This window comes from Chironomus tepperi, unplaced genomic scaffold (genome assembly GCF_022539635.2).
Source record: "Chironomus tepperi strain 1889 unplaced genomic scaffold, CSIRO-AGI_Ctep_v1 contig_33, whole genome shotgun sequence".
Classification (NCBI taxonomy): Eukaryota; Metazoa; Arthropoda; class Insecta; order Diptera; family Chironomidae; genus Chironomus; species Chironomus tepperi.
The window spans coordinates 1,308,049-1,331,550 of record NW_027226155.1 but is presented as its reverse complement, the minus strand read 5'-3'; the positions used below and the strand labels follow the sequence as shown (position 1 = coordinate 1,331,550).

Here is a 23,502-nt window from a genome sequence, read left to right as displayed (position 1 = left end):
CAAAAAATGCACCCCCTGCTTGGACATGTCCGTGTAAATAATGCACAATCATACTCTCATATATTTTCCTTATTCGCGGATTTAACTCGGAGAAAAATTTATTGAAAAATTTTTTTTTCAGTGAAAATTATTAAATTATGAAACAGTTGATTTGAAAGACTTAAAGCGTTGATAACGGTGTGTATTGGTTAATATTCTGTTTGTGAACGGTGATATTAGTCGTATCTTCGGGAATTAACAGAAATTTAATACAGAACGCCGAAAAAAAAAATATAGATCAGAAAAATCTGAAAATTGAAATTTTCAAATAAAACTTATATAAGATTTATTCGTGTTATTTAAAATAATATACATTTATACTAGCCGGGTGAAACATAAAATATCTTTGGTGAGTCAATGACGTGATTTTATTAAAATAGTGTATTAAATTATGGTGAAAATTTCTTTAAGGGATCTTTTTTTCTCTCAAAGCGGTTAAAATGTGTGTGCTGTGCTACATTTATATTGATTTTCGACTATCCTTGAAAAAAAAATCTTTCTATACAAGCCTCTCTCGCACATGATGATAACAAGTTTATGTAATACAAAAAAGAAAGACAAGAAAATGAGACGAAAAGCAACAGCGAATGGGAAGATAAATAAATATTGTTCTGTTGCACTTTTTGTGCTGCTTCTTCATTCCAATTTATCATACGATTCACGATAAGGTGTTGCCCTTTTTCTGCTAGTTTTCTTCATCGCATTTCCATTCGATTTTTTTTTTCATTCCTTTCCTCTTCATATTTTTCATGCACATTTAAATGCTCGACTCGAAAATGTTTACTCTTCACATATTTACACCACTTTATTCGCTCGTTTCGTTTACTTAAAAATGTGCATGAGTAATCGTACTTATCAATATAAAAATTCATTAGTTTTTTTGATTTACTCAACATATTTTACTGTATTACTTTAGTTGACAATCGCAAACTTTATGACGTTTATTACTCGAATGACCCCTATAATCACTAAATTTTTGTTACCAATCATATGTCATTAACAGAAGTTGTGCTGTTTTCACAGGAAAAATGAAATTACTATTCAGCTACTTAAAGTTTTAGTTTATTAAAATATTGATCCATTTTTTCCATCAATTTGGCGTCACGATGTCTAGTAAATGACTCATGCACATAGAAATACTCCCTAAATCATGTATTTTAAATACTTTTTCGCTGATAACAAGCATTAATGCTTCTATCTTTTAAAATAATTTACATTAAATTGCAGATACCGCATAATTAGACTACCTCATGACTTACTTTTTTCTCCCTCTTACACGCGCATTTTTTATACTTTTATTGATCAATCACATTGTGTGTTGTTCTTAGCGTAATTTTGGAGAAAATGTTGAGGCGTTTGTTTTGACTAGTTGATAATGAGAGGCGCGTGTATGTGTTACACATTTTATTAGATGATGATATAGCTGGTGTGCATGAATCTTCGTTGTAAAGTGTAGATCTGTAACAGTGGTTGACAACATGTGTGTCGTGACACGACCATATGTTGTCACACTGACTAATAACGTTCAAAATGCATGTAAGATAGGGGCTGATTCAGATCTCGATTCATTCAAATAATACTGACATAAATTTCCACTAATTTTTAAGTTTTTGAACTTACGTTCTGTAATCTTTTAAATTCAATTCAACTCAGTTTTTAAAATCATTCAGTAACACTTCATCTAAGTTTGGTTCAATGAAAAATTCATTCAAAATTGTTCATTTTATTTCAGTTCATTCGTTCAGAAATCCTTTGAAAAGTTCAGGTCAATTTATTTGAATTTTAGAGAGTCGTTAAAAATGAATTTCCTTTAAATTTTGGAATTTGGGTAAAAATGAATTTAATTTGAATTTTGGAAAGTCGTTAAAAACAAATTTCGTTTGAATTTTGAAAAATCGTTGATCCTTTTCTAATCTTGTTCAGGCCATGTCGTATCAGTTAATTCATTTCATTCTTTCCCTAAACCTCTCAAAAAGTAATACAATGTATTAAATAAGAATGCGCTCTGTCCATCATCAAAACGCCTACTTATCATTTCCAAATTTTTCCTTTTGTCTATGAACGTACAGCAACATTTGTCATAACTGAAAAAGAGAGTATATGTGTGTGATTCATCTAAAGTGAAGACTCACAGAATAGCGTATATTATAAGTATAATTATCAACACATTATTTGATTATACGACAAAAAAGGAAAAATGATGTGATATAAAACAGTTAAACAAAAAGGCATGAAGAAGTACTTCCTATCAGCAATCAAACAATGAATAGAGAGAGTGAGTGAGTGAGAGACATAGAGAAAGAGAGAAATATTTGTTAAATATGCCGAATAGTTTTTACGTGTGGAATAAATTTATGTAATCGATATAACGATGAGTGCTGAATGAATATAGTTTTTTTTGAAGGTGTGCTTAAAGGCCAGAAAAAATCAAGATGTACATTGTCATAAATGGATACGCAGTGTGTTTTCGGACAAGGGACATATATTTTCATTAATATCAATACATGGATAAAAAGACCAAAAATGATGAAAAGTGAAGTTCATCGTGTTAAAGCTTGTTGCCATTATTATTTTTTTTTTTGAAAGTCGAATGCGTACCAAATGCATTCTACAGTAACTCGAATTGGTGTACACGATATGAATTATAATCATGTGATTAATTTATTTATTTTATGATGTGCAATTCGAAATATTTTGTAAGTAATTTTAACTGACACACAAAAAAAAAAACAAACAGAAAACAAACTAATTTAATTAAATATAGTATATAATAATAAGCTGTAGTATGCAAATGTTGAAATACTTTACTTTATTGTTTAACAAAATTTTTTCATAATATTATTTTCATGATTCAATAATTATTATGTCTTTAATTATATATTTTTAATTAATCGACTATTTAATGTTCAAAAGACCATGCGATTTGATTGGAAATCCATTTAAATATAGTTTAATGAGCAAAACCCTTTAACATACCATGTCCGTGCGATTAGAAACCGTTAAAACGGTGCTGTCGGAGATAAAAGCATTAATCATGGCCTATAAGCTGACAATCAATCGGGCAGTGGGTCTCTAATGAGACTAGTTTACAGCATGCAGTTAATTATTTACAATTTATTCTTTAATGCACATTTATAGCACACATGATTAGCGCGTATTTATTGAAGAAAATTGCTGCAATTACTTTAAATGGTAACTTGTTCATCCATAGTTGGATTTGGATGCAAAACAAAAATTTTAAAAATGTAACGGTTTTTAGAAATTCAAAATTTGAACTTTGAGTTCAAAGTTTAAATTTTAACGGATTTTGAACTTGCAATTAATTTAGTGTGAAAATACAAAAGAAATTCTACTTCCACCTCTGTCTCTTATTATATCTATTAACTTCCTTATCTATGTCAACAAATGTCCAAAAATAAATGTACATTGAAGCACAATACTTTTTAGAAGCATGAGTGCTCTTTCAAGAAAAAAATGGGAAATGCGCAATGATCTTCTTAAAATATTTAAAATGTGAATTTTGCCAGGGAATTTGCATAAACACAGAAAACACAACAATTGAGATTTTTCTTCATCCTACACACAAACATGAGTGGATAATTATTTATGAACTACACAGAATTTATGTGGAGATGTTTCTTTCGGAAAATGTCTTGGATTGGCTTTGAGAAAGGCATGAAAACATTGACGCTCTGATAAAAAGGAAGTCGAAATGTCAAAATCATTTTTATGTAAAGGATGATTATAGCTTCTGGCTTACAGATATTCTACAATGTAATTATAAAAACATGTTTTATTATTTTTGATGTTAAAATGTTAATTAATGAAATATTCCTAAAGGTCAAGAAAGTTCAAAATTAACGAATTTTTAAAATTTAAACTTATAAAGCATTTCGAAAATTCAAAATTATCAGTTTTCAAAAACAAAATTTCAAAATTAACGGCTTTTTAAAGTTTAAATTTGTAAAATATTTCTAAAGTTCAAAATTAACGGCTTTTTAAAATTTGAATTTGGTAAAATATTCTTCAAGATCAAAGTTAACGGCTAATTAAAATTTGAATTCAGTAAAATATTCTTCAAGTTCAAAAAAGTTCAAAATTAACGAAATTTTATTAAAATTTACATTCGCTTGCAGCTTGACAAAATTTGAACCTGATAAATCATTCTAAAGTTCAAAGTTTATCGTCTGATTTCTATTTCCATTCGTCATTTTTCTAAAAATAATAAATTGAAATATTTATTTTCGGACAGAATGACTAACCCCTAATCAATTAATAAAATCTACTATACAAACATCTACACACAATAGCCCAAAAATAATTTCCATGTCCTTTCACTCAATCAATAAAAATAAATGAGTTGATTTTCGATCGATTTATAATAAAAATATCAGAATTTTTGTTCCTTAAATAATTTTCTCGTAAATTTTTTATGAATCCTATTTTTGAAATGTCATTTCCATTCCGGAACTAAAAAAAATGATCATTTCATTACACCCAAAAAAAGAAAGAAATTCAAGTTTATGTCAATCAGTAGAAAATGCGTTAAAATTGAGCTACTTACAGCCCAGCAACTATTTTCTTCTTTTATTTACTTCACAGTAACCGGTAATACGACTAGAGATAGATTGGAGCTAATCGAACACTTTAGAGACTCAAAAATTCGATCAGGTGCTCAAGCATAGCTAATTTTATGGCTGAATATTTTTGCATGCTGATAAATTCACCCTCAACTGTTTTACAAGATCGACGACATTCATGCCAAATTGAAGATTCTATGATATATTTGATGATAGTTAATTTCTATGCCAAAGGAACTTGATGAATTTTATCGATTATATAATAATTTTTATTATTATTTCATTTACATTATTTAAGGCTGTGTTGGTTACACAAAGTGTTTCGAGAGCGCAATCAGTTAATACTTTCTTTCTTTTCACTCCCTGTTACTCACTTTTTTGCCGCGTCCAATGAGAAATCTCATTTTTTTATTGTTTATCAGTAATGACTTTAAGTCATGGAATGAGAAATCTTTAAGACATAACAATCTATATGTCCCTAAGTCATTGATTCTTATGTTTAATTGCTCACATCCATTAGCGTTTAATAGATGTGATTAAAATAATTTATTTATCCAATTCAGGCTGTGTGTTTGTTGCAAATGTGCGTGCATCCACTGGTCTCCTCTCTTACTCTCGTCCGCATCATAGTCTCTGAGTAAAGTCGCTTTGCTTTTTTTTTTCTCGTGACGTAATCTGTGTAAGCTCACACCGACCAAATCAACATATGATATTTAACAAAAACGCGAAAAATTATATTCAGTCTGGTGTTGGATTTTGTAAAGTGAAGTTGAATTTCTCCCCCTGCAAAGTACCTGCCTGCTGTATATATTATTATATTTCTCATAAGAAAATATTATAAACATCCAGCGTTCAGCTAACTGGCATAAATAATTAAAAATATTTTTATTATTTTTCGTGTGGATTTTTTAGAATTTATTTTACAAAAATAAAGCACAATTAAGGAATAAAATTTTGCCGCTCAGCCATCCTGCCGCGACTTATAAAAATGTAATTATTTTAATTTTTTTATTATTTAATATAAATTTATATCATTGTATATGATGAAAAAGCTACGAATTGAAAGTCATTGCAAGGAATTATGTCTGTTTACTTACCAAAAATAAGCGATAAATGTGAAGCAAAAGTTTAATTTTTTAAGGAATGAAGAAGTGGAGAGAAAAAGTTAATATTTATGCGTGCGAGTGACAATATACTTGTGTGAAAGTTAGTTTATTATATATTAAAAAGCGATAATGGTATTCCAACTCTTTTTAATGCTTATTGTCTCTGTCAATTTATTCAAGTTTCAAAAAAATATGAAGAAATGAAAAAAAAAGTTCGATGAAGAAAAACTTTTAAAAAAACAATAATAGCAATAGTAATAAACGTGAAACGGAATGTCCGAAATTAAAGAGAAGAAAAAAAAGACTGAAAATATGTGTGCAAGTGCCAGAAAACTGTGTGTTGGTAAATCAATGCAAATAATAAAAGAAAAACCTAAAAGGCCAATTAATTAATACTTTCAAAATGCGTCGATCGTCTTCAAATCATGTAAACCTGAATGTAGTTGTGATATTTGTTTGATGAGACTGCAATCGACTGTCTGATTCAATGTGGTGACACTTGTTGAATTTTAAAATTTTCAAAAATTCTAACAGTCGACAAATATTCAAAAATTGAACCAATTCTAATGGTCAAAAAAAATTCAAAAATTGAACCAATTCTAATGGTCAAAAAAAATTCAAAAATTTAACGAAAGAATTCAAAAATTTAACCGTCAAAATAAATTTGAATTTTTATAGCAAATTTTATAGCATAAATTTCAAATACTTTTGCAACGAATTCTGAATGTCAAAATCACAAGAATGTCCTTAAACTCATTCAATGCTAATTAAGTCTCATTCAGTAACGACCCCAAATTGTCCTCGCCTTGATCGTGCCTTGTTTTATAAGCTGTTGACCAAATAATTTACTCTTTTCTTTTATGCGATCTTTTACTTGGAAATTTCGTGTCTGAATTTTTGATTTCGCCATCATCCTTGCAGTATTTAAATTAGAATAAAATTATCTAGTTCCGACTCAACACGTGTACGACACAACTTGAACTTGATAATGTCCATAAGACTTTTCTAAAAGAAAAATAGAAAAACGTGTCTGAGGATTGAATGTCTTTCATTCGAAAAGTTCAAGCTGTTACAGCAACTGGCCTGATTAACATGGAATTTATGTGATCTTTATGATTAAATAACGATAAATTAATAGTGTTGACATGCAATATTCTTCGTAGTTTTGTTTAAAAATGAAAATTTTATTACTTTTTACACGAGCATCAGCTAACAAAACTTTCAGTGATGAACAAGATGTTTTATGTCATTGGATTAAACTACTTGATAAACATAAAATGTATAATTTTTCCATTTATTTCCGAATTAATCATCAACACTTTTTAAAAAGCTAAGTGTATTAAGCAGGAGACAGTTATTCAGCTACAAAATTATCATATTTACATTATTTCTATAGTAAACTTATCATTAATTATGAATACAGTGCTGAATCATTGAGAATTTTAAGATAAAATTTACTTATTAAAATGTCAATATTTAATATTTTAAATAATTGGATACACATATGATGTATCTGGTTTCATTTATTTGTTTTTCATGAAATGTAGAACCAACTGACAATTGTTGAGGAATTCCCTACGTTAAATTCACAATAAGCTATCAATTAACAAAGTTCAATTTGACAAGCTTTCCAAATAACCGTTATAGTTCAATTTCAAAATTGCATTTGTATGGTTTTCAAGCATTTTGATTTTGCGTTGTGGCATTTCTAGGCTATTGATAGTTTATTGAGTGAGGATCGTCCAAATCTCCCACTCAAAATCTAGAACTACAGTATACAGTGGAATCCGAACCACTGAATGAGGATCGTTTCCTCACAGATCAATTGTGATACATGGACTCCCTCAGATGTCGCCTGAAACTGACTCTATCGTTGTATCCTGCTTTCCAATTTTCAATACCAAATGGTTTACTACCTTTCGTAGCAGCTTTCTTCATAACATATGATTCGAATAAGGACAACTGAATTAGGTACCGAAATACTAAATCATTCCACCACCAAGTCACCTTGACTCGATTTTTATACTATTTAAATAAGCCAAAGTCAACATTCAATGACCCAACGCGAAACTCAAAAGACACCAAAACCATCCTTTTGAAATCAATTTCATAATACAGCAAGAACATTTCACAACAAAATTAATTTTATTCAACGATTATCACGAGCATCTTCAGTGAACCTTCAAATAACTTTTAACTTTTTCCCATCAAACGACTGTAGAATTGATGCTAATATAAATAATAAGATTACAGATAACAAAACAGCAATTTTATTGTAAAACAGAACCTTAGAATGAAATTTTATGCCTAGATAATTCCAACACAGTCATCGTGACTTAACAATTATCATCAAAGTACATAACATGATTATGACATTGATATATAATACCTATAATATTAATTAGGTATGTAAAGTAAACAAAAGATGAATTTTTCTTAAGTATGAGGAAGCATCAATGCTCTGTCATTTATGATAACACGAGATTGTGTCCGGGCCATCTCAATCGAAGGTCGAAGCTCTTTTCTTTTATTTATCATCAATTTAATTCAAATAATATACGAAAAGAAGACACGTGGGGTAAGATGAGGATTTAAGTTCCAAAAGTTATACATAATATTAGAGTTACACAGGCCTTTTTTGCCTTTTTATGACTTTTGAAATTGATTTCTTTCTTCTCTTCTTGCATAATTTTTTCATATACGAATTTCATTTTCTGTTGTTTCTTTCGGACATTTCTTCTCAATAACATCATAACCAGCCAGCCTGCCTACTTCATATCAGATGCGTAAAAAAAATATTTCACAAAAATGCATTTAATGAGATGATCATCTTGTTATGTTGGAGAAGAGAAGCTTAATTCATTCATTGAAATTTTAAACCGCAATATAAAAGTGTGTACTAGTGCAATAGACCGTCAAGCATGACAGAGGGGGTATTTTTACGTAGTTTTGGGAAATTTTATTTGTAATTTGTAAGGTAATTAAATATATCTGGTAAATTAGGTAGTTGCAATCTTTAGATGCAGTAACAGCATGCTTGGATTTAATCAGTTTTGTTCATATAATAAGCCATAATTAGGAACAATTAGTAAGGCATTTCACATTGACTCAATGATGTAGGATCAAGAATTTAATATTCATAACTAGGTTTCTAAAGAATTAATGATCTCGTTTCGATTTGCTATGGACATTCAGTTCCGTTCTATCAATATCCCATTCGTAAAATAATCCTATATATCATGCTCCTGATTGCGATTAGCACAATATTGTCAATATAGTCGGTAGATCAGCACAAAAAAATCGATCGCTAGGAGGATAGTCGTTTTGATGACAAAACGTGGGAATATGTAGGGCCCTCGATCCTGAGATTAAGACACCCCGGAATAAATCTTGAGATTTGTTAAGGGGCCGTTCACTTATTACGTTACGAAAAAAAACGAATTTCTAGATCCCCCTCGTTACAAAATTTCCTAACAAAAAAATTTTTTTGGTTAATCTGTTACAAATTCGTAGACCCCCCTAAAAAGCGAACGAGAATTTGTTTGAATCGAGACTTCTTGAAACCCTGAAGAGTACCCTGAAATATGTAAACCTCATAAAAGACACAAATCTGAAAATGACAAGATTTGCACCCACAACCTTCGAGAATGACCATATCAATTTCGAATCAATGAAGCGATTACTTCGAAGGGAGGCCAATTACTTTAGTAACGCATTTAAGCGGTCATGACCAATTCTTATATTTATATCCTCTTAATTTTACGCTCTTAATACCTTTAAATGGGGTTTTATAAGTCTTTTGCATTGCTTTTCTACTTCCTTAAAACTGGATCTTGGTTTTAAAAAAATCTGATTTGTTTAGTGGGTGGGGTATATTAACCATTAGGGAGCGTTCGGAAATAACGTTACGCTAAGGGGGTAAGATCGGGAGCGGTATCTAATTTTGTTGCAGAGTCAAAAAAATGGTTCATGCTTAGGTTGTTTAAGGGGAAAGTCTGAAAATGCTATTTTCACGATCCCTAATATGACTTTATGGTAGGTTTAGCTCCCCAAATCTAATTTATGAATGCAACAAAATAACCAATTTTGACTTCTTTAGCTTCATATATAATGGGAAATCCCCGATAACTATATAACAAAACGTATCTGATACAATTTGTGGATGAGAATAAGTAAGTAAAAGAGAGCAATTTAATGAGAAGTAGCAACACATTTTTTTTTACCAAACATTAATTATAATTTTCGGTAAGAAAAGAAGTAAAAAAATTGTTTAAAAAGCTCTCTGATGTAACTGCCACTGCCAAACAGAGAGAAATGAAATGAAATGAAAACGTATTTTGTTAAAGAAAAAGTAAATCCAACAATTGGTAAAAGAAATATTGCGAAATAAGGAAAGTGTTTTTTTAGTTCAAGGTCTTTTTTGCACCATTTGTCTTCATTTGGGTGAATAAGCGCTAAATTATTTATGATATATTTTAATTCACGGATATTTTTTGATGGCAAACTGTAACAGTAACAATAATTTTACATGATTACCGGAGTGTGAAAGGGAAATTTTTAAGGAATTTGATGCAATGTTGTATAAGAATTTGAAATATTTCATTTCATTTCTTTTTCTTTGTTTGATAATTTGAGGCGGCAATGCTGTAACTTGAAAGAAATAACAAAAAGTAGCGCAGTGAATGAAATTGAAAGTTTTTTTTTCTTCTCTTCTCTCTTCTGTTTTGACTGGAATTCCGAATTTTGTGTTTGGGGATCTTTTGTGTTGAATGCTGTTTCGTTTCTTTTATAATTTTGTGTATTTTTGTGGTTGGCTTTAAAGACTTAGGTCCGTTCTCTGTAATATGACAAAGCTTGATTGTTTATTTTATGATTTCCGCTTATATGCTTTTACCTCGGGCATCACCAAAGTCACACTGAGTTCGAAGTCAATTTATTGAGTATCGAGTACCACGAAGTATTTACGACAAGTCAGGACTCAACTCCAATAGCAATTAATTTCGTTACCAATATATATATATATATGTGGTCATACGAAAAAGTGACCGTTAAATTTTTGAAAATTACCAACACTATTATGTGTATTTTACACGGAGAACAATGGAAAATTGTGATAGTGTTAGTTTTGTTTGGGGCGATTTTGGGGCGAAGTTTGTCTGTATGACCACATATATAAATATTGTTCACAATCAAAACTTTAATTAGATCATAGCAACTTTGAAGATCAATTTTCTTCGTTAAAAAAGCTTTCAAAAAAGTCAAAGTTCAAAAAAAACAAATCTTTGTTTACAATCTGAATTAATTGTTGTTTTTTAAAAATAAGCCTTCCTGGACACAATTACTTGTCATATTATCGATCTTTTGTTAGTATTCAGCACGAAGATGTGAATTCATGTAATGAGTTTGTAAGTTGTCCAGAAACTACTTAAATTTGTTGAAGTATTTGATGAATTAAACGAACGTCAAATTCCTTTAAATTCTAAGGAACACAGTCGGATTTCTTAAGCTAGCTATTAGTTTCATCACCAACTCTATTATCTAGTTCTTTATTACATGACCTTATTCAATGTATGAAAATTCCTTCCTAGTTTCTCTAATGATGATTCTAGAAGCATCAGAACCACCAAGATGCAGAAAACATGATTATCGATCAAGTTTTATTGAATGTGAAATGGGAATTAAGAACAGCAATAAGAAACTGAGTAAATGAAGTTTTGTAGAGGGAATTCCATGCCTATCATGTAATATTTCTTGTAATTTCTTCTTTATGTCAGATTTAATGAGAATATAAATATGTAAGTCTCACGCATAGATGATGAAGATCCAGGAAATTGCATTATTCTGACCATGTCAGTTTGTATCAGATTCGAACGGGACTTATATCAATCTAGTGTATATGATTACATGCTTTATAATTTACATTAGTCATGTGATTAATAATTTTGCGGTCAAGTTGGGAAAATACGTCTGTTAAAGTCAGCGAAAGGAGTTTCAGGAAACGATTCTATTCTTCCGCACGAACATAAACATTGTAATGACTTCTTTAGCTTCTCTCTTGCAAAATGTGAATGAAACCATACTTTCATAACTGCGCACTACGGTATTGACACAGATGGTATTTCTATAGCCAATTTCACATTGAAATTCTGTAAATAATATCGGGCAAATAAACTTATTAAGTAATTTTATTGTATTAATAAGGTAATTTTTATTGATGTCTGCAAACTTGTTGCTTCACATGTGTGTCGTGTGGTGAGAGAGAAAAAGGAGCGTCAACCGAGCAGCACAGGTGAAGAAAGCTCAGCCGTGGAGCTTTTAAAGTTTACGGCTATAGCTCTTTTATTGACATCAAATGGAAGTGGCTTCCATGTGTCAGCCACGTGACGGACCTTTCTTCACTTGTGTCGCTCGGTTTTATATATAAAAAAGTCATTGCAATTTGTAGATTACTTCAGTTCCAACAACATTTTAATACAACTTCTCTTTTTATTCATTCCTTTTTCAGATAAAGAAATGGCCTTAATAATGAAATATATTGACAGTTTGCATCACTATTTGGATAAATATGGCGGTAAGTATCATCTTTAAACTGATGTTAAATGAAAAATCCATAAAAGAACTGAATGGACGCACATAAAAATTTTATAATGCAGCAAAAAATGTGTGTTAACTTTATTTTATATAAAGATTCATGACCTTCACAACTTACAAGTAATTGCTTCTCTTTCCCACCTTTCTTTTTCACGATCACTTACTTCCATTGAATACTTTTACCAATTTCAAGTTAATTTTACGCTTTAATGTCTCAACATTTTGTTGTTGTTGTTGTCGTCTGTTCCTTTCATAAATTTTCGCCCTTATAATTTCATTTAAATTAATTAATTTCGGAAATTTTGATTGATTTGTTGAAAATAGTGTTTAAATAAACACACTGAGAACCGTGATAATTCCATTAAAAATTCCTAAACGACTTGATCTAATTTGTACGGTTTTGAATAAATTAACATCTCTTTATGATTAATGTGTTATATAATCTTGATTATGTTGAACACTTTACTTTAAGGGCTAACATTTCAACATGTTTTTATGAGCATTCATGCTTTAAATCGTTAACAGAGTTATAGCTTTGTAATTTTTAAGTCATGAGATTTTATTATTATTAGATTCAAAGTTATTATCACGTTCAAGATTTTAGGCAATTGAATTTGCAATAGATAACCGTTGAGTGCTTTTCAAATTGAATTAATTCGTGAAAATTTTGAACTTCAAAGAGTCGTTAAATTTGAATTTGAAAATCTGTTAGAATTTTGAACTTCAAAAAGACGTTAAATTTAATTTGAAAATCTGCTAGAATTTTGAACTTCAAAAAGTCGTTAAATTTGAATTTGAAAATCTGCTAGAATTTTGAACTTCAAAAAAATGTTAAATTTAAAATTTAGAATGCCGTTTGAATGTTGAACTTATAAACTGTTATAAACGCTAAAATTGACAAACTGCTTGAATTTTGAACTTCGAAAATTTCATTAATTTTGAAAAAGTCGTTGAATTTTAGAAGACAAACTTCTGATTCCTCAAATTTATTACAATGTCGAGAGAAAATTAAGATTAAATAACTTCATAATTATTTTAAAAACTGATTCAGAATTCCCCATTCAGATTAAAAATTCAAAGGCACATAAATTCTGAATCACTTCATGATAGCAACTAAAGAATTATTCAGCATGTTTTCGATTCACCCACACATGAGTTGAAAATATCGTTATAATCTAGAACTTTTCTGTTAATCCATCAAAGCTTCCTTCCATCCATTTTCGATCTTAATGAAAAATTCAATAAAGTTTGATTGATCTTTCACGAGTCAGTCAATCAATAAATAAACAAACAACAATGAAATTAATGAGAAGAAATAAAAAATTCAAAATAAATGTAAAGTGCCGACAGAACTAATGCCTATATCAGTGAGAAATAATTTAATTGTATACAATAAGCTTTATAATTTCCATTAAATTAGCTTTTTATGAATGGCTAGAAAAAAAAATTATTAATAAGCACATAATTGACCTAAAATATTTCTATAATTATTATTAATGCAATTATTCACTCTCAAGAGATTGAGACCTGCCTACGAATTAGATGTAAGTGAATAAAAAAAAAGTTGCAGTAATAATCTTATGCAATTCTCTATTTTTGCATTCAATGGACTCCATTGAAGTCAAGTGCAATTATGCAAAATAAAATATATGTCAAATTATTTAGTAATGACACTCTTTGTGTAACCTTGAACATGTAATAGCTACCAATTGATCATGATAATGTATTGCACATTAATTTATTCATTAATTAATATTTCTTTCAGATCCACGCACCAAAGACTGGCCACTAATGTCATCACCATTCCATACACTAGGAATTTGCTTAGGTTATGTTTATATTGTAAAGGTATGTACTTTTTTGCTTATTTTGAGTTGATATTGAAAATAGCAAGGATGAACATGTTCAACTTTGCGTGATTTGCTTGAAAAAGTCCGTTACTGTAAAATTTGAATTTTTATAAAGGGAAACCAGCTATTAAAATGTAAAGTTCAAATTCAAATTTTGAACAACCGTTAAAAATTTAAATTTTTAAAAGCTGTTGAAACCTTAAAATTTGAATATTGCTGGTAGCTTAATACACAATCAACTAATGAATCATCCCATCTATTACAGGTTCTAGGTCCCCGTCTTATGGAAAATAGAAAACCATTCCAGCTGAAAAATACGCTAGTAGCATATAATTTATTTCAAGTTTTATTTAGTACGTGGTTATTTTACGAGGTAAGTTGATCATAAAGTAGTCTACAAGAAAAATATATCCGCAAGTGTGTGCTTCTTTCTTCCTTGATCATTATTCGTTTTCATCAAGAAATGACGATCAAGAAGAAGAATTAAAGTCGACGAAAAAACTCTTACTGTTCATATACAGTGCCATAACTCATTCGTACGAGTCTTTTTTCCTTTCATTCTACAAGGTTAATGTTAAGCTGAGTTGTGTTTTTATCATCATAAAGAACTAGATTTTATCGATAATAATATAGTATGTGCTTTTAACTAGATTTTATACTTTTTTTGCAGTGAATGCTTTGAGTTCTATCGGCAAATAATACTTAATTTTCAAGCTGATTATTTGTCTTTTTATGTGAGAAGTGGATGAGTTTATTTTATTTCTATTTGCTCTATAAAAAGCGACTCGATAAAAATTGGTTCTAATTTTATAACACATTGATGCCGTTCAGTCACAATATTATTATTTTTGTTATTATTATTTATATACATTTATATTGAAGAATATAATGAGCTTAGGATTCATTTTTAATTTAGTGTTTGAGGGGTGGTTGGTGGGGTGAATACAATTTTCGATGTCAACCAGTTGATCACTCCACAACAGGCAGTGCAATGAGAGTAAGTTTGAGTTTATATATAGTCAAAATTAACAATTTATGCTCTTTTGGATTGTCGTATTTATAGTCATGTTTTATTGCAATTTTATACTTTTATGTATATAAAGGAACATAAAATTCTTTCAATCATGTTAGGAATCTGATTGAATTTGTAATGAATTTTAAATAAATTTTAACGGAAAAATAATTTTTGAATTTGAAAATTATAGCAAATTGTGCTAAAATTATAGCAAATTTATACCAAAATGAAAGCAAATAAAGTTCTAGAATTATAGCAATTTTGCCCTAAAATTATAGCAAGTTAGTGCTAAAATTATAGCAACCACAGAAATGAAACTTTAAAAATTAATATTAAGCATAAAATAACAGAAAATACACATCCAGAAGAGCTGCAACGAAAAAAACCAAAAAAATTGATTCAAAAATTAAATTTAAAATTCTTAATTGAAGCACGTAAAGTAAATTGATTGAATTAAGTCAAGAGCAAGTACATCAATTAAACCGAACAGAACAGAATGATTAAATTGTAAATTAAAAAGTCAGTGATTCCGCGAGCATATCATGTCGTGATACAATTTTAAATACTCATGTGATCATGTGAGAATTTTCTGCGCACTCTCAAATGGATCTCTATATAATATATTGCAAATTAATTAACACATACACACCCAATACTGGTGTATATATTTTAAGGAAGGTTGACAAGTATAATTCTGAAAATGCATTAATACTCTAAATTTTATATATATAGGTATAAATCTAAAACTAGAAACACTATCAAATAGTGTAAACTTAACGCCTTATTTACTTTACAATATTCCATATTTTTAGAACTAAAACACAAAATTTTAAACTTAAGCATACATGGGATATTCGATTGCGTGACATTTTCCTTCCTGTTTAATATTCTGTATACACAAAAAAAAAGTTTTTCTACTTTCTATGTTGTATGTAAAAAGGAAAATTCTTTTCTAGCATAATTCATAATTAATACTATTTTTAATCAGATCATCAACCTTTCTAGCTACTGTACATTATTTTCTTCGCTTCTATTTCTCTATTAGTCTCGTAATTTTAGTCATTAAAACAACGATAATGTCATTGCAATGTGTTTTATCCACATGACGGGGAGTCTTATATATTATTGATTTGTGAATGGCTGTGTGTGAATGAAAGAAGCATGTGACTTCTAGCGAGATGTGAAAATTATTTAATTTAATTTTATTATTTTTTTTTATTTTATAAAATAAGAAGGTATTATATTAACACAATAAGGCATTTAAAAGTGATAAATTAACAAATTGGTCGTAGATCAAATAAATTAAAATGCTTACAAAGTGAGTTACGACTGACTTGAAAGGGAATTGAAATTGATGAGATATTGACTACTGGATTATTTTTGTAAGATTCAAGGATCATAACGGGCTTTTGTTTAAATTTTTAACTTGAACACTTCAATTGTTTCTAAAACATTCAACAGCAATTCATTTGTGCTTCAAAACCATACAACAGCTTAAAAAAATTTGAATGCTTCGAAGTTTTGCAACGTCGTTTATATTTTATATCTTAGAGCAATACAACAGTTTTAGTAACCCATTGTTCTAAAACACTATGAGAGATTAAAAACCATACAACAGTTAAAATTGGACACTTCAAAACTTGTTTTTCAAATGTTTTTCAACACTCACATTTTAAAAACGTTACATCTTCTACGACTAAAATGTTCTAGAACCATACAACAGATTTAAAAACAATACAACAGATAAAAATTCCAAAGCTTTTCAAAAGTTTTTTATACTCAAATCTTAGAGTGTAACAGATTCTTGAAATGTTCATTTTTTTAACATTCTCAATCAATGAATGAGTTCTTGCCTAATTGAGCTCAATGCTAGCCACTTCAATTAATTCACACAAAAAATCCTTCAATTTTTGCTACAGAATTTTCAGTCACTTATCTTAAACAAATTTCATTTACCCCTTAAACTTACTAAAAAAATTGAATTCTCATCCATAAAATTGGTAAATATTAATTTAAGATGCCGAAAACGAAAATCTCCAATAATGACTCAGCTTCATGATGACGAGTTGAGTTGTGTGACCAGCAATATTATTATCACCTATCTATCTATACAAGTCAAAGGCTCAATCTTTATGGAACTCTATTTGCACAAGAGTATTCCATATTGACAAAAAAGATTTAAAAAAACAATTTACAATAAACAAAACTATTTCTTTTAAATCATGTTACTTACAGATCGGAATATCCGGTTGGTTAACAGGTCATTATAATTTCCGATGTCAGCCAGTTGATTATAGCAATCACCCTAGCACACTAAGGGTAATATTTTAATTCTAAATCATCAATTATATTTTTTTGTGTTGTTATTTGTTTGTAAATAACGAAAAAATTTACCTAAAGTACATCAAGTCTATCCATAATGTTGTGTATCACAAGAGACTAAATTTTGTTTTTGTTGTTAATTTTTTTATGTAAATAATTAAATTCATTGATGAATTTTTTCGGCTTAATGACTTTTGTATGTTACGCTATGTTATGTGTGATAGCTTTTAATCTGTTTATGTATGTTGGCTAGTTACTCTACATATTATTTTAATTTCATAATCATATTTTTTAAACAAGTTCCGTACTAACTTACATTATCATGGCTTTTATTCATCATCATTATCATGGCTTTTAATATCCATACCTTTTTTGTATTATCATTTAGTTTAAGCTTGAAGCAAATTAACTATAATAATCCCACCTTTGGGAAATTTATGTCAGATTGTGCTATTTGTTATGCAGTGATTTGTGCACATTACATGGTGTTATTATGTGCTTGTGCTGATTAGGGAATCGCATGTAGATCAAGAGATTTGTCTTATTAATTAGATTAGATTTAAATGTTGTCAAATTGAGTGACCTTCTTACTGGATAAAAGTGACCTGGAATGGATCTTTGTTTTTAGGTCTGGAAGTGATCTGGATCTTACTGGAATTCTTCCTGGATCTTACCCGAAAGTTCTGGAAGTGACCTAGATTACCAGATCTTGTTTTGTGGGCTAGGAAGTAAACTGGATCCTACTGGATCTCGTGCAAAGGAAGTGACCAGAATCCTACTGGATCTTGTTTTTGAGGTCTGGAAGTGACATTTCAATTACTGATCGCTGGGACAAAAATGCGCTTAAGTCCCTCGATCATAACACGAGGACTTTTGTAATTTTTTGTATTATTTTAGTTTAAGCTTAAAGCAAATTAACTATAATAATCAATGGGAAATTTATGTCAGATTGTGCTTTTGTTAAGTGATTTGTGCAATTAACAATGTTTGTGCTGATTAGGGAATCTGTAAAAGAGATTTGTCTTATTAATTAGAAAATTAGTGCTATTAAAATTTTCAAAAATCATTTCAAAGCTCTAATAATTTTCAAATTTCAAAAAACCGTTGAGTTTGTCACGCATTTAATTTTTGTTGAAAACACTTTTTCTCATTAAAATTCTCTTCTTCAAAAAATTTAACAAGATAAATTGCTTAAAAGATTAAGAAAATTTAAATTAAAACCGTTGAAAATTTAACGGTTTTCTAAAATTTAAAAATTATTGAAATCATGAAGAATATTTTGAATTTTCGAAATCCGTTATTTTAATACACATTTTGTCGAAATGTTCCTGACTTTCTATTAAAGTCTTGAAACAAGATATTCAAGTTACATTCCAATAATGTTAATAAAACCTGAATATCCCTTAAAATGTCCAAATCTCTTTCACGTGTGTTATCTTGATGAATACATCACCATTCCTATTACAGCACGTGTCAATCATCATGTAAATTTTTCTACTCTTTTATTAATTTTGTCCAAATGTGGCTTTTATTGACTTGTTTTTAAGTCCAATTTTAATAATTCACACCTCAAAATTTCCCTCCTGATTTATTCATTAGTCCATGATTTTCTCATGAAATCTCCACGCAAATCATATATGATAGCATTAACTTCTGACAAAAATTTCTCGAATATTTAACACCTTAACAAAAAATTAGCTTAATTTCCGAGAGATCGCAGTTTTTTGATAAAAAGAAAACATTTCTATGTATTATTCTGTAATACAGTCAATTATTGGCACTTGAAGCAACAGATGGAAATTCGGTCATTTTTCATTTTCATGGAAAATGTCATGAAAATCCTGTATTGAGTGTCAGTACTTCTGTATTATTAGATTTCCCTAACAGACAAAGAGCATGCTTTTATGGTACAGAAATACAACTTCGGTACCTAAAAGCGGTCTTATGCCTGTTAGAGTATTGTGTAGTGAAATGATATTTTTAGCAAAGTAGTTGGAGGTTTAGTGTCATACCCGATCGGGACACATTAATATGTTACCATCAAGATGCAGAGACGGCACTTTTAGAACCAAGTAGCAGTCAATTGCCAAAAACGACCAAATTAATCTATTGGAGTTATTTCTAACAGAGTTTGAAGTCGACTTGACTCCGGACAAAATCCGAGTCAACCTCGAACTCTGGGTTCTAAGTATGCTGTCGTCTCGGCACCATTATAGCAACGTATCAATGTAAGAAGATCAAGAAAGGGGCGGATTCTCATTATTCTTTATTAAATGCTCTAGAGTATCATCAGGATATAATCTTAATAACGCTAACTAAATCCTAGAACATCCATTAAAGAATAACGAGAAAACAGCCTTAAATTTGGCACTAAGCAATGCTTAATTCCAGTTATGATATTCATTTCTGGATTGCTTGCTTGAGTGCCAATTTCTAGACACAAAACCTCTGATAGTATCGCATGATTCCTTCCTCATAAAATGTAAATGAAAAATTTTATATTAAAATATGCTCAAAACATTTAGACACGTGCAGAATCAACATTTTAAAACGCCACCGTCAAAATTTTCTGTTTGTATTTTTTTGTGTTGTTTTTTTCGCAGCATGCTAAACACTTTTTTGCAATTCTATCTAATTTTTTTGTTTTATACATCACATTTGTGTGTAATTCCTTTAAAAAAAATTTTGTTGCTTTTCACGAAAAGCTAATAACTTTTTATTATTTATATTTAGTGAACTATTTTAAAATAATTTTTTGTAAATTTATGACATCTAATAGAAATTTCTTTTCTTATTTTGTTTCTTCCTGCAATTATTCACTTTAATATTTATACCATTAAGATGTGTCACGCATGTTGGTGGTATTACTTTTCAAAATTTACTGAATTCTTCGACACTGTAAGTATCATTAATGTTCGTGGACGAAGTTGAGTGAGAATTGTCATATTTACTGGATCTTGAACTTGTCTAAAACTTTTAAATTTGGAAAAATTGAATTTTACCGGAAATTTCAAATTTAAAAATTTCATGTGTAAAAATTGAACTTTAACGGAAACTAAAGCTCAATTTTTACACATCAATTTTTCAAATTTGATATTTCCGTTAAAATTGATTTTTTTGCAATCTATAAATGAATCCACAATCATCACTCAACTTCAGCCTTCCTTAATCATAAATAATAGCATCTTGCTAATTTTTCACTTAACATGACTATGTAAGTAATAAATCATATATAAAATTTTATCACCTGTTCACCTGCTAGCTATTCTTTGTGCTGCGCAAAAAGACAAGTCAAGTGTCGACACTTCATGTTATCCATCACGGCGTTATGCCTATGTCTGGTATGTTTGTGATGATAAAATAAATTATATTTAATGCGATTACTTATATGTTCCTCTATTTAAAACAATTTACAGTATGGTTCGGTGTAAAATTCACTCCAGGCGGTCACAGTACATTCTTTGGCTTGCTGAATACATTTGTACACATTATTATGTACACATATTACTTACTGACAGCAATGGGTCCACAGTATCAAAAGTATTTATGGTGGAAAAAGTATCTCACTGCCCTTCAAATGGTATGTATGCTGACATTTATTATGTTCCTGTATATTGACTTAATTTCCTTTATTTTTGACAGGTACAATTTATTCTCATCATGGTTCATGCTTTCCAACTCCTTTTCGTCGACTGTAATTATCCAAAAGTTTTCGTTTGGTGGATAGGCGCACATGCAATCATGTTCTTCTTCTTATTCAAAGAATTCTACAGACAATCTTACAATTATAGAAAAGTGAGTATCTAACTTAATTTAAAATTTTAAAATGTTTTGACATGTAGAGGAAGTTTCAAATTTCAATGAGTGAGTTAGATTGCAACAGAGTTCCTGTAAGTTCTAAACTAATCTGAACATCATAAGTGAACGTTCTAATAAAGTGTTTTCCAAACTCTGTGTTGCGGTACACTGGATGCACGTCGTAAACGGTTTTGGTCATGGCATGTACTGCGGTTTCAGTCATGGCTGTGGCACAAAAAAGTTAGACATCACTGTGATAAAGATTATCAAGTAGAAAACCTTCAAATCAGCTCCCGAGCGACACATTATGACGATGACGTGACAAATGCGTCTCCAACGTCGTCGTCATGATGTGCCGCTTTGTGTTAAATGATTGACCTGGAGGTTTAAATTCCTATAATCATCGATTTGACTTTAAGAATTATTTTGCTAATCTTTCATGCAAGTTATTAGCTTAATTACATTTAATTGTAAATCCAAGATATAAATGACAGTATCTGAAAGTGGTTTCAAAGAATCGTCGTCAATTTGCATAAAACATTTAAGCATTAAGAACCCCGACATTCCAAGATAATGTTGAAACATAAACATGCAATTAGAATAACATTAAGCTTCCATTACTGTGCAATAAAAATGAATATTTTACTTCACAGCTCAAATCAGGGAAAACACAATCGAATGGCTATTCCAATGGTACAATAACATCGAAGAAACATGACGGTGACACGATTACAAATGGTCACTGTAATGGAGTCTGTAAAACAGAGACGACAGAACAAAAGCATCAAAATGGAACAACAAATGGTGCTGTAAATGGATGTAGTGTTTCAGATTACTATGTAAAAAGTGAGGATATAACAACGAATATGTCATTAACGCAAAGAAAAGTCACTGCTGAGCAATAAAGTTAATTTTTTTATACTTTTGAAGTTTAACTGTTAGAGATAAACAAAAAAATGAGAAAAAAACTTTAAAAGTTAGGCCATAGAAATGAACGAAAGGAAAATTAAGAGGAATGCAATCTTAGAGATTAAGTCATAAAAAAGTTACATGAACTGAAATCTGCGTGAAAACTTAAAAAATGATAATTATATACATAATAAACTATTGAATGCAGCTCCTTTTAATTTTATATTTTGGATTGTTTGTGTACTTTAAAATGATGAAAGATGATGACTATTAACCGTTTTTGTACATTAATGAAATTATGAAAGAAGATGAAAATATTTTAAGTACCGAATGAATCTTATAAAAGAATGAAAATATTTAATTATTCAAATGTTGTTGAGTTGAGATGAGGAAAAAATTGTTACTTGATTTTTAAAAGTTTATTAAATTATAAAATGATGTAATATTAGTTAATAATCAGGCGTTGAAGATTGTTGAGTTGAACTTTATAAATGTTAGGTTGTTCGAAAAATTTGTACGGTTTTGAAAAGTTCGTTAAAAATTCAAACAAAAATTGATTTTTTTTGAAAACTTTACAATTCCAAAATGAAAAATTTGTACGGTTTTGAGTCTGAAAGTGCAAATTAATGTTGAAAAACCATGCAATTCCAAACAAAAATGTGTATGGTTTTAAACTGTTCAACTAAACTTCAACTGAAGATTTATTTTGAGAACCTTACAATTCCAAATGAAAAATTTGAAGGGTTTCAACTTTGAATTTGAAATATCTAATTAATTTTTAAAACCATACAATTCCAAATGAAATTTGAAAACTTTGTAATTCCAAATAAAGCTTGAAAACTTTACAATTCCAAAACCTTACAATTTCTGAGCTTGTGAGAAAACCACATAAATTCAAATTTAACGACATTTTAACAACGAAAACCACATGAATGCCTCTAGAAATTGAAAGCCATACAATTTCTTTTCAAATTCAAATTTTAACGGATTTTTTCCAAGAATATAATTCAATGGAATTAAAGCCCTGATTACAATAAGCTAATACAAAATATTTTGTAATTTTTCCATCAATTTATTTCATCTAAGTGTCATTAAATTCAACATTTATTGCATATTTGCATATATTTAATCAAGTAACAATTTTTTGTGCGACGTCAATCAACAAAAAAACAAATTTTTTTCTACTTGAATTGGTGAAGAATTCCTTCACACATATAGAGTAAATGCTTCATTGAACAAAAAAAAAACACAAAATCTCATTCATTATTCTCCTCAAGTATAAGATGATGTAT

At 29.4% G+C, this 23,502-nt stretch overlaps 1 protein-coding gene across 4 annotated transcripts; it reads left to right on the top strand.

Annotated features, from left to right (window-relative positions):
- Positions 1–91: 91 nt before the first annotated feature.
- Positions 92–22,823, top strand: LOC139094104 (very long chain fatty acid elongase AAEL008004). 4 transcript variants are annotated; one of them, XM_070645033.1, is made up of 11 exons: positions 92–388; positions 12,231–12,296; positions 14,082–14,164; positions 14,432–14,539; positions 15,083–15,163; positions 17,417–17,500; positions 20,345–20,401; positions 20,766–20,844; positions 20,920–21,083; positions 21,146–21,298; positions 21,955–22,823. In XM_070645033.1, exons 2-11 carry the CDS (start codon positions 12,239–12,241, stop codon positions 22,204–22,206), a joined length of 1,119 nt encoding a protein of 372 aa, XP_070501134.1. In that variant the 5' UTR covers positions 92–388; positions 12,231–12,238; the 3' UTR covers positions 22,207–22,823. The 4 variants fall into 4 exon arrangements, with proteins under 4 accessions (XP_070501134.1, XP_070501125.1, XP_070501151.1 ...); XM_070645024.1 differs by lacking the exon at positions 92–388 and adding an exon at positions 5,256–5,609; XM_070645050.1 differs by lacking the exons at positions 92–388; positions 17,417–17,500 and adding an exon at positions 5,261–5,609.
- Positions 22,824–23,502: the final 679 nt, after the last annotated feature.